The 17,707-nt window shown below is 34.7% G+C and overlaps 1 protein-coding gene across 2 annotated transcripts in view; it reads left to right on the top strand.

Moving 5' to 3' along the window:
• LOC143238495 (potassium voltage-gated channel protein eag-like) overlaps nt 1-17,707 on the top strand; it is a 103,834-nt gene that overhangs the window by 62,616 nt on the left and 23,511 nt on the right. For both annotated transcript variants that reach the window (XM_076478781.1, XM_076478782.1), the window contains exons 3-4: nt 3,870-3,998; nt 16,932-17,056. In XM_076478781.1, coding sequence (XP_076334896.1) covers nt 3,870-3,998; nt 16,932-17,056 — 254 coding nt within the window. The remainder of the gene's footprint in view (nt 1-3,869; nt 3,999-16,931; nt 17,057-17,707) is intronic.

The raw sequence follows: 17,707 nt of genomic DNA on the forward strand, positions 1-17,707 counted from the left end.
ACTGAAATAAATATTAACAACTTATCTTTCACAAAGGTTGATAAGGTTTTTATAGGCGAACAATATTACAACACTTCTGCGTACAGAGGTGTGTTGTTAATATTTGTTTCATTCTAGTTAAGTCTGTGATTTATTTATTGTATTATATACTAATAGTATCTGATTAAAATATATTAGGATTTTATATTAGTGAAAAGGTAATATATGTGATTTATTTGAATCTTTTATCCATTATATAATAAAATTATAACCTACTGGTTTGAATTTTGTAAGAAATAAAATTCCAAGAATACCAGTTTAGTGTTTCGTATAGATTATTTAGATATTTCCATTAACGCCATTTTTAGGACAAATAGGTGAAAAATATATTGTACAATGTATTAATTATAAAAGCCAAATTATCAAACTAATAAAATAATGTGCAAATATCAAATGTTTTGTCAAGAGCTAAGAATATAGCTATCACTCTTAACTATTAGCGTATAGAACTTAAAAACTGAAATATTGATGATATAATCATAACATGTCCCCCTATCCTAGCAACGAGTCGTTTGGAACCCTCCCTTTGAAGTTGACGGCATAATCAATGATATAGTACCTTTTTAAGTAACTCATCCATGACAGTGCATCTTGTGGTTTTCCCCATCTTCCTCCACTCAAGTGCCATATTAACTACTTATAATTTGTGTAAAAAAAAACTGACAAGTCTTGTATAATCTCTTTATTTTCGAAATATATCAATGTTTTGTGTTTGAATTAGTGTCAAAGAAAATGAAATTTTAAGTATTGTGTAATGTGTTCAACATTTTGTTTGTGGTTGAAGACTTTTTTTCAAGCATTTGCATATACAGAAATATAAACTTTTTATACATACATTTTATTAACTCATGTTGCATCATATCTTTTATACAATCATAAAGTTAATTTTTAGTTTCAAATAAAAATACAGTAAGGAGCTTTTATTATGATGCAAAGTCGACGTAAACGACGTAATTAATCGTTAATTAAACTAATTGCTTTTTAAAACCTAGGACCTGATTGAGAATAATCAATATGGTTCTTTACACCCAAAGACTTAATTAGGAGTGATAAAATGTGGTTCTTTAAACCCAAGAGGGTCTGAATGGGAATAATCAATGTGGCTCTTTACACACCCAAGATTAATTAATTAATCGTTAAATTTTAATTAAACCTCGGTTTTTCATGAATAATTAATGTCTTGGGTGTGTAAAGAGCCACATTGATTATTCCCATTCAGACCCTCTTGGGTTTAAAGAACCACATTTTATCACTCTAATTAAGTCCTTGGTAGTAAAGAAACATTGATTATTCTCAATCAGGTTCTAGGTTTTAAAAAGCAACATTCATCATTCCTTCTCAGTTTCTTAGGTGGAAAGAGTAACAGTGATAATTCTCGATTACACAGGAATAAAATTCAATTAAATCTTAATAAAAAAAAACATAAATTATTTTAAGAAGGCATTGTATTATAAATTTAGAAAAGTTTATGTTGGTAGACTAATGTTTAGAGAAATTCATAGTGTAGGAATAAAAATTCTTAAAAACAATTTTAAGTTACTTGTTTTTACCCTAACAATTTGTTTGTTTTGTTGAATTTCACACAAAGCTTCGTAAAGTCTGTCTGCGCGAGCATTCTCTCATTTTAGAGCACTAAACTAGCAGAAAGGGAACTTGCTACTTAACATGCGTTAAGCCTAAGAGATTTGAACTTAGTCTGTCAACCCATGTGTCGCATGTGGAATTGTCTTAGAATATATTCTGTTTTAGTCTTACATGTATAACTGTTACATGCTTTGTTCAAATTGTTAATTTTTGTCAATTAATTCTACAGTTGGAAATTAATAAAACTACTAAATAAACAATAATTGTAATCTCTACATTTTTTATTTTCACTATTTCTGATAAGAAATAATTATCTTATTATAATCACCACTCATTACATGTTAATACATGTTATCTTTATAGGTTTTAGTCTTGGTCTTCTCAGAATAAATAACACTATGTAACACAAATTTTGTTCGTGGAGAGTGTGTGTTGTTTCTTAATTGCTTATCTTGTAAAAGTACAGAAAATGGCCATTATTCCCTTCAAACATTGCTTTTGTGACCTGGATAATGAAATTTAAAAATTGACCTATTTTCTATGTAAAAACGTGCAGCAAAATCCGGAAGATACTTGAAGGCTGCAGATTCCTTATCAAGAGTTATGACAAATTGTTTCATAAGACCCAATTTTATGTGCAATGGTGGGAAAAACACCTTTTGGAGGTCCACTAGTGGTTGTGGCCATTGGTTTCTGTTGTAGTACGCTGCGGTGTCCCTGCTGTCCCAAAGGCAAAGATAACAGGAAAACTTGGTAAAGCCCCCATGGAGACCCATCAGGAATGCCACCATTTTGAAGTCGCCGATAACATCCCAGCCACACTCGTCATACTTTAAAGCTTCTAGTAAGGTCTTGGCGCTGTTGTATTCCTCTTTGAGGTGCACCGAATGAACCAGGGGAAGGATACTTATTTTCGTTATGGAGCAGCACACCTTTGAGGCTTCTACAACATTCTGGAAAGTTCTTGAAACTTCTTGTAAGTTCGAGAAAATTCTCTATCAGCTATTCAGCACTGAATCTACATCAAATGTTTTGGAAAATGGGTAAATTTGAAAATTTCATTACCCAGATCACAAAAGCAAAGTTTGAAGAGAAAAATAGGTCTTTTCCATTTACTTTAGGCATAAGCAATTGGGAAATAACACTTTCTGCCTAGGAACATGAAAAAGTAAACATTTTGTTACATAGTGTAGTTTTCGATTTCATATTAACCGTTTTTTGAAATTATGGCAGAAAACCGATCTTCGTATAGAAATTACATTTGCGGTAATTAAATTCGCTTTCTGAAGCCTTGAAGTAAAATCATATAAAAAATTTAAATTACTGCTACCAACTCGGAATAACGTGCAAATGAAAAACATTTATGAGAATGTATCCTACTTCATACAAATGTGCCTTTGATTTATACAGAATATAAAAAACTTTATTAATTTCTGCTAATTCATATCTCTGTACCTTTGTTCTTGTCGGCCCGGCATGGACAGGTGTTTAAGGCACTCGGCTTGTAATCTGAGGGTCGCGGATTCGAATCCCTGTCACACTAAACATGCTCGCCCTTTCAGCCGTAGTAGCGTTATAATGTGACCGTCAATGCCACTATTCGTTGGTAAATGAATAGCCCAAGAGTTGGCGGTGGGTAGTGATGAATAGCTGCCTTCCCTCTAGTCTTACACTGCTAAATTAGGGACAGCTAGTGCAGATAACCCTCGTGTAGCTTTGCGCGAAATTCAAAACAAATCAAACCAAACTATTCTTGTCTTCCTATTTTTATCACTGTAACTTGGTTTATACACAATAAAAAATGTACTCAGCATTTAAACAAAAAAATGTTATTAATTTATCGTAACTCTTATCACTGTAATTTAAATGTCAATAAACGCTTTTATCAATTTCATCAAACTGTTATTGCTGAAACCTTAATTTACATATAATTCACACTTTTATTAATTTTCCCCAAGCTCATAGCACTTTATTCTTAATTTATATTAAGTGTAATACAAAAGTTTTTAAGGAGATAGTGTAACGCATAACTTTAAACTAAAGCTAATTCTTGTAACTTGAATTATATTTCTAATTATTCGTTTTATGTCTCAGACTTTTGTGTAGAAATGCGAAATAATGTCTTTAAGTCAAAGAACATTAATAAATACCTCATTTTAAGTTTTGTTTTTATTTTCTTAAATTATATTCTATTGCATTTCGTACAGTATCATTTTTATACATGATACTACACTTTACTTTCATAGGCACACCACTGTGGCTTCTTCTCCACATTGCACCTATCAAAAACGAAAAAGACATTGTGGTTTTATTTTTACTGACGTTCAGAGACATAACACCTCTCAAGCAGCCTCTGGAGGATGAAACAGCCAAAAGTAAGATCGTTATTTAAATTCTGTTATTTATTAATTTAGAACATGAATTAGATAATGATGTTGACTCCAATATTATGCAAATAACCGGCAACTTTACATATGTAGATTGAGGTTGAAAATATTTAGAAAAAATTGATGTTCTTATGAATAAAATATTATAAATCCACCAGACATAAGGCTAGATCATTGCACTAAATTTTTACTTTTTCTTTTTCCTGGGCAGAAAGTGTTATTTCCCAGGTGCTTATGTCTAACGTAAGTGGAAAAGACCTATTTTTCTCTTCAAATTTGCTTTTGTGACCTGGGTAATGAAATTTTCAAATTTACTCATTTCCCAGAACATTCCAGATAGATTCAGTGCTGAGTAGATGATAGAGAATTTTCTCGAACTTACAAGAAGTTTCAAGAACTTTCTAGAATGTTGTAGAAGCCTCAAAGGTGTGCTGCTCCATAACGGGAATAAGTATCCGTCTCTTGCCCTAGCTCATTCGGTACACCTCTAAGAGGAATACAACAGCGCCAAGACCTCACTAGAAGCTTTAAAGTATGACGAGTATGGCTGGGATGTTATCGGAAACTTTAAAATGGTGGCATTCCTGATGGGTCTCCATGGGGGCTTTACCAAGTTTCCCTGTTATCTTTGCGTTTGGGACAGCAGGGACACCGCAGCGCACTACAACAGAAACCAATGGCCACAACCACTAGTGGACCTCCAAAAGGTGTTTTTCCCACCATTGCACATAAAATTGGGTCTTATGAAACAATTTGTCATAACTCTTGATAAGGAGTCTGCAGCCTTCAAGTACCTTCGAGACTTCTTCCTTAAGCTGTCTGAGGCAAAATTTAAAGCTGGTGTCTTCGTTGGACCTCAAATAAAGAAGATCTTGGAGTGCACAGTTTCCACAAGAAGCTTGGTAGGAAAGAAAAAAAATAGCTTGCGGCAGCTTTGTCACAGTAGTTTGGGGCTTCTTGGACAATCACAAGGCTGAAAATTATGTGGAACTGGTTGAGGCTCTAGTGAAGAACTATAGCAAAATAGGCTGCAGGATGTCCCTGAAAGTCTATATCCTTCACGCTCATCTTAATAAATTCATGGAGAACATGGGAGCATTCTCAGAGGAGCAAGGCGAGGGCTTCCACCAAGATATATTGAACTTTAAACGCCGCTATCAAGGAGCGTATAACAAAAACACGATGGGAGACTATATTTGGGGGCTGATACGTGAAAGTGATTTACATTACAGTCGCAAATCTCGAAAAACTACTCACTTCTAAACATTTTTGTATAACTTTAGTATAAATACATGTATATCTTGATTCATATGTTGTTTTATTCAAATCTTATGTAAATGAAAATGTGCAAATTTGCCCGTTTCTACATAGAAAATAGGTTAATTTCTAAATTTCATTATCCAGGTCACAAAAGCAAAGTTTGAAGGGAATAATGGCCATTTTCTGTACCTTTACAACATAAGCAATTAAGAAATAACGCATACTATCCAGGAACAAATTTTGTGTTATGTAACACTATGTAGTGTTATAATCAACACCCACATCTCCATAAAGATAAACTAATTTGGTTTAGTCAAGAACGTTTATAGTTTTGACGTCAAAGCAAATAATTTATTACAAAGAAATATTTGGTTTAAAACACATTTGTTGGAACATTATGCAACCATGTTGAGCTCATCATTTATTTTCATCTTCCCAACATTTTATCTAAGTATATCTAAATATTCACTTAAATATTTCCAAATTTTCAACTAAATTATCATAGAATTGCACCTAAATGTTAAGGTTAGAAGTGACTGGAAGGAAAAAATCCCTTTCTCTAATAATTGTTTCGTTGTAAACAGTATATCATGTTATAATATGAATAAGTTGTTTAAATTGTACACTTATAAGCAGTTATATCGCATGGACATTTATGAAAATGGTGAATGTTAAACTACGTTCACGGAATTAACAAAAACGAACATTGTGCTAACGAAATTATCACAAACAAACAACATTTTTCAGCTGTATTTGATATCACTTAAACTAATATTAAAGTAGAAAACTATCAGAGACAACATGTCATTCGTTAGCCATAATTAATATCACTAACATTAATATTATAGGAATCAGCTCTAGTAAGTAAATAACCAAAACATAAACTTCTAAACATGTAGACATATCACTTATAGCCATGTAGAGAAACAAAACAGCAACCTTTAAACATGCACACATACCCATAACTGCAGTAAACTATATTAAGTAAACAGAAGAGAAATATCTCAACATGTATACCTGTCCTCAGTAGCTATGAACTATAATAACTATAGAAACATAAAGCAAGGTCATTACTTACCCCTAACTAATACATCTATTAAATATAGGGTGAAATGAAAGCCCTCACAAACGGTACACTTATCCCTAGCAAGAAATTAGGGCTGCACTTCGCACACTGTGAACTGATTGGCTCTCACAGGTTATAGGAGCAGGGCTAGACGAAGATATCAATTTGCCAGAGGCATGTTGCGAGAGAAACAATTCCACAAAGTGGGACCAGAGAGTGAGTTTGTATGATGAGCGTGCAGATGGTTTACGAGTAAACTACCAGAGGGTAATGTAGATCAACAGACCTTAATTTTGTGTAAACAATTACAGTTTTAAAATTAAGAACTTATCAAATTTGCATTATATTCTTTTTTACAGTTATCAGTACTAAAAATATGTTATTATGGTTTCACTTTATAAGTAATAATTACACTAAATATCCTGTTTTAATCTATTTTTTATAAATTTTGTAGTTTTTACTTATATATTTAATAGTGTTATTTATTCTTTACAAAGACGGTGTTTGTATAGGCATACTCTACTAATTAGGTTCTATAAGCAGAATAATATTTCTATAGGCGGACAGTGTTACAATAAGTTCATACAATTGCATACAACAGATTTCAACTTTTCTCAGCTTATGCTTATAATTTTTATTTATATATCTGACTGTGTTACAGGTCTTTTACACGATAAATTGGTTTTATTTGATGGATTGCGTTACTAGGTTCCATAGGCAGATGAAAAAATTGTGTTACTAAGATTAGTGCTGCTGTGACAGATAAAGTTTATATATAGTTCAAAAGGATGATGAGCACATCATAAAATGTCTCATTGTGTCTCATCATGTAATTATGTCATAAACATTGTAGTCTAGATTTAAGCATATGCCTTAAAAAGTTACAAGTGAAACAATTATTTTGATGAGATACAGGTTACAGTATATATTAGTTTGTCACACACCCTATTTTAATTTACCCATTACTCGAATGAGGTAAACATTGCAGCCAATATTTTCCTTTACATACTTTTACAATTACCTGTTTAGCAAAATTTTAGGATACATAATGTGTTGTTTTTATAAACATTGAATAAGGTGTACAAATTTGTTGATATTGATGAAGTATTGTTTTATTTGATTGATATGATCATTAATTTTATGGGGTGAGCCTAGTTTGGTAGCTGTATTTATTTGGTTTCTTAATATTTTGATTTTTTTTAATGCGGTGAGTCCCAGGAAATGAATAGTCCAGAATGGGTGCCTTTTTCTGTTGACTTCTGTTTTTAATTGTGTATCGGTTCTAGTGATCTTGAGATTGAGAAATGCTATTTGGTTAGTTTTCTTATGTTTTCAGGTGAACTTAATGTTGGGGTGTATAGATTTATTATGGTTGAAAAACAATCTAAGTGTGTGTTCTGTAGATGTGAATTCAGCAATTGTATCATCAACATATCTGTACCAGTATAGTGGTGGGTGTAAGACCGAATTAATCACTTGAGATTCATTCTTCATGACGAGAAACCTACTTAAAATAAAAATGTATCACAGAATGACTAGTATGGGTATTAACACTTTTATTGATAAGGAGAGAACAACGTTTCGACCTTCCTCGTCCCTAAGACGTGTCCGTCAACGGTCACATTCAAACTCTCTCTTTCTTAACCTTCAATAACCTAGGAAAGTGTTAATACCTGTACCAGCCGTTCTGAGGTACTTGAGATTCAGTTTGTGTCATGAAAATATTAATTAGAACTGGTGACACGGGATTGCCCATACTTAAACCAAAGATATTGAGAATTTGTTAAAGAATGTGTTAAATACTGTAATGTTATATCTTTATTGTTGGAACAATAAGTATCATAAATATGGTAATATACATTTTAAATATGATGATACACATGTAAGTTCTATGATTCCACAGCAAAAAGTATGGTTTATAGGAAGAAATATACCAATTGTGTACATGAAATCAGTTTATAAAAATCATTGTTATAAATTCCAATAAAACCATCTCAGACATTCACCAACTGGTTAGATTTATCTCCAGAAACTATTGTTTAAAGAACATGCTTGTTATAACTAAGTTAGTATTATTTCTACTATAAAACATATCAATGGAGATTTAGTTTTTATATTTCATTATATCTTTTATATCTCTTATAACTAAATTGTTATAAGATTTACGAAAATGAGTAAAGTTCATTGAAGTAACAAAAATGAAATAAATTCATAATATTTTATCAAAAGGTTCGCCATAAAGTTATGGTCGTAAAAAGTCTGTTTTCTTTGTTCAATTTGCGTTAAACATACGATGATTTTCTTGAGTACGGAAAGGTCCAAACAAATAAAACTGGTAATATTTCTCTATAAATCTTTCCATGCTGATCCATTACTATGTGTTTCCAACTAGGAGAAGTTTATCAACCCATGCACTGTGCAGTACACCCGATTGCCAACAAGGTCTTCCTCTGGAATCTGAGCTTCTTGGGTCAGCTGGAAATTTATCAAAGTCTTGGTCAAAACACTGTATCAATAATCAGTGTTACATCATTTATTAAGATACTTAACTTTAGGTGTTGCATTTCTAATTAATCCAACAAGCTCAGGTACTCCGTGAAAGGCATCACTAACATTGGTATACATTAAATGTGTATTAAATCGATACTTTAAAACACAATTGGCTATAGTAACTGTCTCGTTCAGTATTTATAAATATGAAGCATTAGATATAATAAAATTTTTTATTGTGTATATCAACTCTTAAGGAGAAGCTATAAAACTTAAGAATTAATGAAGTGTTTATACATAAAATGACAGCTAATTGTAAAAGGGGCTTTGCTGTAATATTTGTCTCATTCAAGTAATGGATAGATTATGACACATTGTGTGATAAAAACTGTGTTATAATAATTTTCTCGTTAAAATAATGATGGTAAGTGTAAAAGTGAAACAATAGGTATTCTAAGATCCTACAGAAAAACTGCCCTCAGTTACGCCGTCTACCTAAAGTGACACTATTCTTAATAATCCGTTCTAACAATAACACCAACTACCCACAGAAGTACTTTCAGCCTTTGTAAACCATGCATAATATATAAGACAAAAACTATAAAGTAACTGTGAACATATTTTCAAGAAGACGTTTATTGTTATACAGAATACAACAAATATAGAGAGTATTTACGTAGGTAGAGAAATATCATATAAACATATTTAATCTATAAAACTAATCTACTCAAACGTGTATTATGCGAAACAGTAAGATTTCTACATTCAATTATTGTACAGTATATAGAAATGCCATTACGAAAAATCCGTCTTTTTCAGAACAAACTGATAGTTAAAATACGATCAGCTGTACTAACTGTCTTCTGTATTTGTAAGAACACAGTACATTTATTTATGACAACATCCTTTCAACACAAGTAACTGTAAAAGTTTACAGCATAGTATTGGCTATAGCATTTGCTTCGTTCAATTAATAGATAAATTAAGATAGTGTATGTATTAAAATTGATATATATAACAAACTGCAGAGGGCTAAAGTAAGTCGCTGCCACAACCAGAGTTAAAAAACAACAACAAATTTATCATACTTTGACAGCCACAAAAATCTAAAGTGTGACTTTCAAACAATTGAAATATAAATTTGATAATTTATCAAAATACATTAAATAAACATGTGCTTGGCCAGGACGTGAAACTAACGTTAATGAACAATACAATATATTAACTCACATAAGTTGAGACACGTTTGAATCTGTGTGCAATTCTACTGTTCACCTATAGATCATCAGTAACACTGTCTGCCTATACAAACAAAACCTGCTTTTGCAAGACATATGTAACGCAATTAAATATATAATCAAAGATTTAAAATTCGTTAGAACTAGAAAACAATATATTTAATATAAGAGTTACTTAAAAACTAAACTGTAATTGTGATAAAACTTTTCGATAGTATTAATTGTAAAAATGGTATTATGCAAATTTGATAAATTTTTAATTTTAAGACTGATTTTTACTATAAAGTTGATTTCATGTTGATTTATATTACCCTTTGGTGGTTTGTGCATGAACTACCTGTGCACTTGTCACATCAACTTTCTTTCTGGTGTCACTTTCTGGAACTATAACTCTAGCAACATGCCTTTAGTGCCATTTAGTTGTAATATGACAAGCCCAGCCCCTACTGCCAGAGGTAGCCAATCAGGGCACAGTATCTGAAGCACTACCCTAACTACTCTAGCAGCAGTAAACTGTAGTAAGTAGAAGATTAAACTAGAAACCTCTCAACTTGTAAACTTACCCCTGTGAGCTGTATTAAGATCACATCCAAAACAGAAAAGTTCCAAACGTAACCACTTAAAGTTGCAGCTTTGAATTGTAGTGATTACATAAGCGAAACAGAAACCCCCAATATAAACATTTACATATATCAGCTCTGCACTGTAATAAGTGCATAAACCAAAAAGAAACCTCCCATCTTGTACACTTACCATTAGCAGAGGAGGAATATCAGCATGCACAGAAATTTTGGGATACATTTGGATGTTAGAATAAGGAGGGCTAACATGACTGAATCTTCAGACTGATATGCTTTTCCTGGCTGACGTTTTTGAGACCTTCAGGAAAACCTGTTTGCAGCAGCATGGACTACATAGACTCAGTGCATTACTATACAAGTTCCAGTTTGTCATAGGACACATATCTGAAGGAAACAAGTGTGGAACCTGAGCTGTTGAGAGACTGTGGCATGTACCTCTTCATTGAGAAAGGGCTGAGTGGTAGATCTCAATGGTATCTAAGCTCTATGCCAAGGCAACCAACTTGCAGATGTTTGGGTACGACCCCACCAAGCCTAACATTTACATTCTGTACCTAGATACCAACAACCTGCATAGCTGCGTGATGAGTTCGCCACTGCCAGTGAGGTATTTTAAATGGGTAGAGGACTGTGAGCAACTGAGATGGGAATTACATCTCACAAGGAAATGCAGAAAAGGGCTAGATACTCGAAGTTGATCTTGAGTACCTGCAGGAACTGTACGATGTGCATAATACATATCCACTTATAAGAGAACATAAGAAGGTCCACAAGAAGTGGGTGTCAGAGTACTAGTATCAGCTAAAGTTACAAAAGTCTAACTTTTACAACAATGAGCAATATGTGGTGCACTAATGCAACCTGTACCTCTAATTGTCTCCAGGCATTAGGTTGAAGAAGATCCACCAAGCTATGAGGTTTGATCAGAAGAGCCCGTGGGTGGAGCCATATATCCAACACAGAGCTCTGGAAATAAGCTAGAAGCAACTTATATAAGAAGACTCATATACGTTGATGAACAACCTTATGTTTGGAAAGATGATGAAGAATCTCTGCAAGCTTGTTCATGTTAAACTAGTATGCACCAGCGAGGATGAGAAACTGAGACAGCCTATTGCTTGCCCAGCATTTTCTAGGCAAAAGATATTTGACAATGATATTGCAGCCCTGTACATGCATAAGAGCAGGATAGTGCTTGATTACCCAATCGACGTTGGAATGAACATTATAAACCTCTCCAAGCACCTTATGTATGACTTTTACTATAACCAACTAAAAGAGGATTATGAAACCCATTGCGAACTCCTATACACAGACATAGACTCAATGCTTCTCCAGGTCTATACACAAAGACATGGCTGTGTATGCAAACCTCTGTGACACGAGTGACTATCCATGAGAGCACCTGATTCACACCAGCATAAATAAGAAGGACTTGGGCAATATGACAGGTTAGTGGGTTTAAGTTTCCATTCTTAATGACGAGAAACCCACTTGAAATAAAAATGTATGTATCTCAGAACAGCTGGTATGGGTATTGACACTTTTACTAATAAAGCAGAGAATAACGTTTCGATCCTCCTAGGTCATATTCAGGTTAATGCGAACAACTATAAACCTAATTAGTTGTAATTATGAATTTTTTCAAATTAAGTTTTGTTAACAAACTGAAAATTAATAAAAGCAGTAATGTAAATTCCTGATAACTCTGATTTTTGTTTTTGCTTTTAACTTGAAGATGACCTAGAATGGTCGAAACGTTGTTTTCTGGCTTATTAGTAAAAGTGTCAATACTAGCCGTTATGAGATACATTTCTAAGTTCGCATTGCTGAATACGTGGGGCTGCAGTCTTATGAGAAGATAGTACGGAGTTGTGCAAAGCAGAAGGTGTAAAAAAAAGAATGTTGTGAGAAACCAGATTGGGAAGGTATTCTTTGGGAAGAAGACATTCAGACGTGGCATAGACATACCACACAGTGAGAATCACTAGATCCACGGTTAGAACGTCACCATTTTGTTCAAAGCCTTATATAAGTGGAACATGGCATTGACACTCTGGCATATGGTCCAAACGATGCAGTGCTATACAACCCCTTTTATTATCAGTTTGAAGAACTTCTTAATGCATGATTACACTATTAGGTGACAACATACTCTAATGAGGGACTACTCGCAGCTCCTTGTTGACAAACACACAGGCTATCCCCATAGGTAGTACAGAATAGGCTTCCAGGTTTTATAACAGACTACCCAAGCTTGTACATCTGGAATGACCACACTGGATTATTTGCATGGCTAAACACACACATCAGAAGGCATCTTTTACTCTTTCAAACTGATAAGATGCTTAGTAGGAGTAGTGGGCTGGGCTTTTTTGCCAGTACTCTGACCTTTATGACATTAGAAGGCTTTTTCCTGGTCAGGTGGGTCATTTCATTGCTCATAACCAACACAGCAACTCACTTGGTTGATTTTACCCCCCAATTCAGTGCCTTCAATCCTTTGGCATACTGGTACCCAAACACCTATTTTGCTAGTGTGCATTTGAAACTTTCTATGATAGCCTGCCACTGATGGACTTCTCTTTCTCCGTGCCTGATCTCAACTTTATGCCTTGCCAGAATCTGGAACACAGAACCCGTGAACTCGTGCCAATAATCTACCTGAATATGCGAGACATAGCATCAATGGCAGTTCCTTTGCAATAGATTTACTCTAGCTGTTTTTTACGTTGATGGAATTGGCTAAGACATGAAGGGAACTGTGTCAACAGCCATTTGTGTTTGGCCTTTCTTACTGCAGCACCTTTTCACTCAGTTTCTACCTTGTTTGGAAGTTTAGTCCATGTTTCCATCTACTCCTGAGGTTCATGCAGAGTGGATAAAGGATTGGTTGCTATTTCTTGTTATTCCATCATCCTCAACCATATTGTGCAGACATGTGTCTCCAAATTTGCAGTGTTTAGCTGTTGTCAAGGCTACAGTAGGAGTGGCAAGAATATTCCATAGTGGTGATATAGTTCACTTGTAGTGGTACTAAGTACATGCCCCAAAATGAATCTTTTTCAAGGCTTCATATTTTGCCAGTTCTCAAATGTGGTGGGAAACAAAACACTGGCCACTGTTGCATAGAACTGAGCAGTGGCTGTTTCAAGAGTCTTAGTCAGTGTAGTGCTAACCTGCACCCGGTAGTGATCATACAGGTTTTCAATGTCTTGGTCAAACCTTGCATCAGTCTGGTCAGTTGTAATGGCTCACTCTAATACTGTTTGGCCTGTCTCCTGGCAGCCAGTGCTGCTAGCCATTGTGGTGTTACTAGTTGTACTGTGCCAACCTGTCATTACAGGTTCTGTACATCAGTTGGGACAATGGGGACTACTTCTACAAACATTTGGTCGATAAGTTCGTCAAGTCAATGAATTGGAGTAGCTTCTGTTTTATATTCACAACATTCTTCCATAGTCTAATATAGTAGTAGATGCCCAACCCAGCTAACCCCAAAATTATGGTGTGGGTAATAAGCAAGCACTTGATAAACAGTTGTCTGATCAGTCTTTAGTAGGAGCTTTGCATGCTTTGTTTATACCAACCACATTCACATTGCTATCCACCCATCTTTTATCAGGATGACAGTGTTCTCGCGAAGGTTATCCTCAAAGCTGACATTATATGATCTTTGTAGTAGAACAGGGCAACCCATTGCATTTGTCCTCAGATTTTTTCAAGACTGAATTGTATTTTTATATTAGAACTGAAACTGATTGCTTTGTATGCCACCATGAAAAAGCAAACTTGGAGAGTGTGCTCCTTTATCTTTATCACTCCCTTGGACAAACTACAGATCAACAATATACAAGGTTGGCTCTTTGGCAAACAACTAGTACAATGTCCACAGGTAGTCATGGAGCCATTCACCTGAATCAATTATGCAGGCCTCAGGGTCATTCCAGACCAAAGACTTAATGTCTTTTTGTAACAAATGAGGGACAAAATGTCACGAGGAACATGTAATGCTCGAAATTGTGGCTTTCTAAAAGGTCAAGAATGAAAATCATATTTCCTCACCCTTTTTGACCACGGATGATGGTGCAGTGTGAGTCTTGGGGAGAAGGTGCTCTGAGACGGCTCTAGTAGCGTACTAAAATGAAGTGACCACTTTTATCATTCACCTACATATTCATGGTTACATAGATTGACACATTCAATCGTTTCTTCTTACTTGATTATCTGACTGGTAATGACCAGGCTTGATCTTTCTATTGAGTGCCCATTGCTTTGCATACTTTGCATACATAGTGCATACTTGGAGATTATGTACTCTCTCAATGAGATGTCAGCAAATTCAGGGCCTTAATCAGCTACTGCAACCTGTATGTAGCATTTTCGTATGGGTCTAAAGTGATTTTGGCCATGTACTATTATTGATATGTATGTATGCCATGGCTGTAGAAATGTATGGGCACATCATCATCAATGGTCACTTCCACCTTGGTGACCTTTGGGTTCAAACAGCATAGAATGCCCTTCATGCTGCATGTGGGGACATTTAGGTCATTGTTCTACAGTCCTTGGCCAGATTGCAGTAGCATAAGACCCTGTCATAAAGGGTTGCTAGGCGCTTAGCATACTAGTTGCTAGTAATCTTTGTCAGCATAAGCTGTGAGACCATATTGTACTCCAGCAAGATGTTCTGAATAGAGAAAGAGATTGTCATGTTGCCTGTTCAGTTCAGCTTTATGATTTTCTAGTAGTCATTAAAGGTGAGCTCGTATTCCAATCCATCTCTGAGCACAAATTGCGATACTGACATGTGGCTTTGTAGTAGCTCAAAATAGAGTTCAGTGTGGAAGCATTTTCCACAAGCATCTATAATAGCTTTGTCCACTGTAATTGTCACATCTATAGTCGATGACTCCAACCCTGTTCTTGGTTTCGATGTACTAGTGCAGTGCTTTTTCTCACGCCTTTACAGATTTCCAGAGGTCATTGTAGCAGTGGAACACATCATAGTCATTTATTGACATGACCTTATTGCTAAAGATCTTTACTGTGGGCGAGACTGAAAAATGGGTGAACAGATCCTGGGGCTATTACATCATGGACTCCAAGGTTGAGAAAGAAGACCAATAACTGCTGGTTTTGGTTGATTGTACTTAAATTGTTAATAATAATCACACTCTGCCTCTCGTCCTTGACCCCCCTTGGGTCTGCAATCTGTGATGTGGATTAAGTTTGAATTCATAAAAGAGGAATCCATATCAGTTTATACCATTCCACTAGTATGGAACCTACCATGATATTAATTTAATTTCCTAAAACAGCATAGCAGATTTTGACTTTGATGACTTTATGCCAGAGAGGGATGACAAGATAGCAAAGGATAGTGACGAGATCAGCTTTATAAATGATTCCTCTCTTGTTGGTGCATATGTCATGGATTGATTTGGAATAATGATACAAATGAGTCTCAAATAGGAGAGCCTCCAAGCTGCTGTAGATGACTACTACAAGGCACTAGCAGAGAAGAAGCAAACTCCTGCCTTGGGGAATTAATATACCAATGAGCGTGATGGAAAACTGTGACTGCAGGCTTATCTGGGGCACACCTCTGACATTGTCAACTATAGCTAGTGGAACACACTCACACGATGTCTCGTTGGTACCCTATTAGTTCTGGTGCTGGGAGGGGTGATGAGGCCCAGGTGCATAGACCACTCTGCCACTGAACTGCAGAAAGTACATTACGAAAACATACACCCCCCAGGATTACTTGCTCATAACAGTTGTAAGCTTTAGTAAGTATGAAGAAAATAGAAACCTCCTGACGTTTATACTTCCTCCTAACAGCTGTGAGCTTTAGTAAGTATATAAACAAAACAGGAACCTTCCATGTTTACACTTACCCTTAGCAACCGTGAGCTGTAGTAAATATAGAAACAAAACAGATAGCTTTCAACGTATACTCTTCTAGCAGCCAAGAACTATAGTAAGTAGAGAAAGAGAACACAAACATCCTATTATATACAAATGTTCTTTACAAACTGAGAATCTGAGCATTAAATTAATATGAAATAGACTATATATTTTGATTTCGATATTTTATAACCTTGCCCTATTTTTTATTTTATGTTGATAAGCTAATAAATATTTGTTTTCAGTTTCTTATTTTACTGATTTTGATCACAATTTTGCATCAAATAAAAGCCGTCATATGTAGTGAAACTAAGAAATGAATGGTATCGAAACACCTGAAGATATGTAGGTTTCAGTTTCCTTTTTGTTGCAGGTTTAAGCAAGTTTGCTCGATTAGCCAGATCTGTCACCAGAAGTCGTTCTGTTATTGTTCAGCAGTTTTCTTCACATTTGCCTGTCGTAAAATCAGAGAATGCCAAACAGTCGCAGCTAGGTCACGTAAGTTTGCACCTCCTAAGACAGAAAACATAGTTTGTAACTCTGTAAAGTATATGACATCAAGAATACCTTAGTAAACCTCCGTATAGAATGTTTTTTTTTTTTGTTGGACTTCATGGTGCAACAGGAAAACATTTGTGGATTGGGCTAGATGACCAGATAACTGAGACTAGAGTTCACAGCAAAGTAATAGTAGACTGGTAGTATAGTTTGTTTCATATATATTTTCCGGCACAGGATATTCAAAAGAAAAGTTAGGCTGAATTTCCTGATTACAGAGAATAATAAAAAATATTTATTCAGCATGACACTTTTCATTACATCATTGCTTATAACTTAAAAAATGTTATTGACTTTTACGATGTAGGAATTAGAGTTTTATTTTGTAGTGCCCCTGTCACGTTGTATGAGATAGATTGTATCAAAACTAAATAACTCATAATGTAATACTCCTTCACATCTTAGAAAGAAATTTCTAATGTATTACTTCATCACATTTTAAAGAATTTGAGATGTAGTATTTCAAGAAATCTTAAAGTTAATAATGTTATACCCCATTTTAAATTAAAATATCTGTGATTTTATACTTTGTCGTAACTTAACTGATAGTGTGGTGCTCTGTTAAAACCGAAAAGTCTCGAGATGTTGTGC

Source organism: Tachypleus tridentatus, chromosome 13, assembly GCF_004210375.1.
Source record: "Tachypleus tridentatus isolate NWPU-2018 chromosome 13, ASM421037v1, whole genome shotgun sequence".
In the NCBI taxonomy this organism is placed as follows: Eukaryota; Metazoa; Arthropoda; class Merostomata; order Xiphosura; family Limulidae; genus Tachypleus; species Tachypleus tridentatus.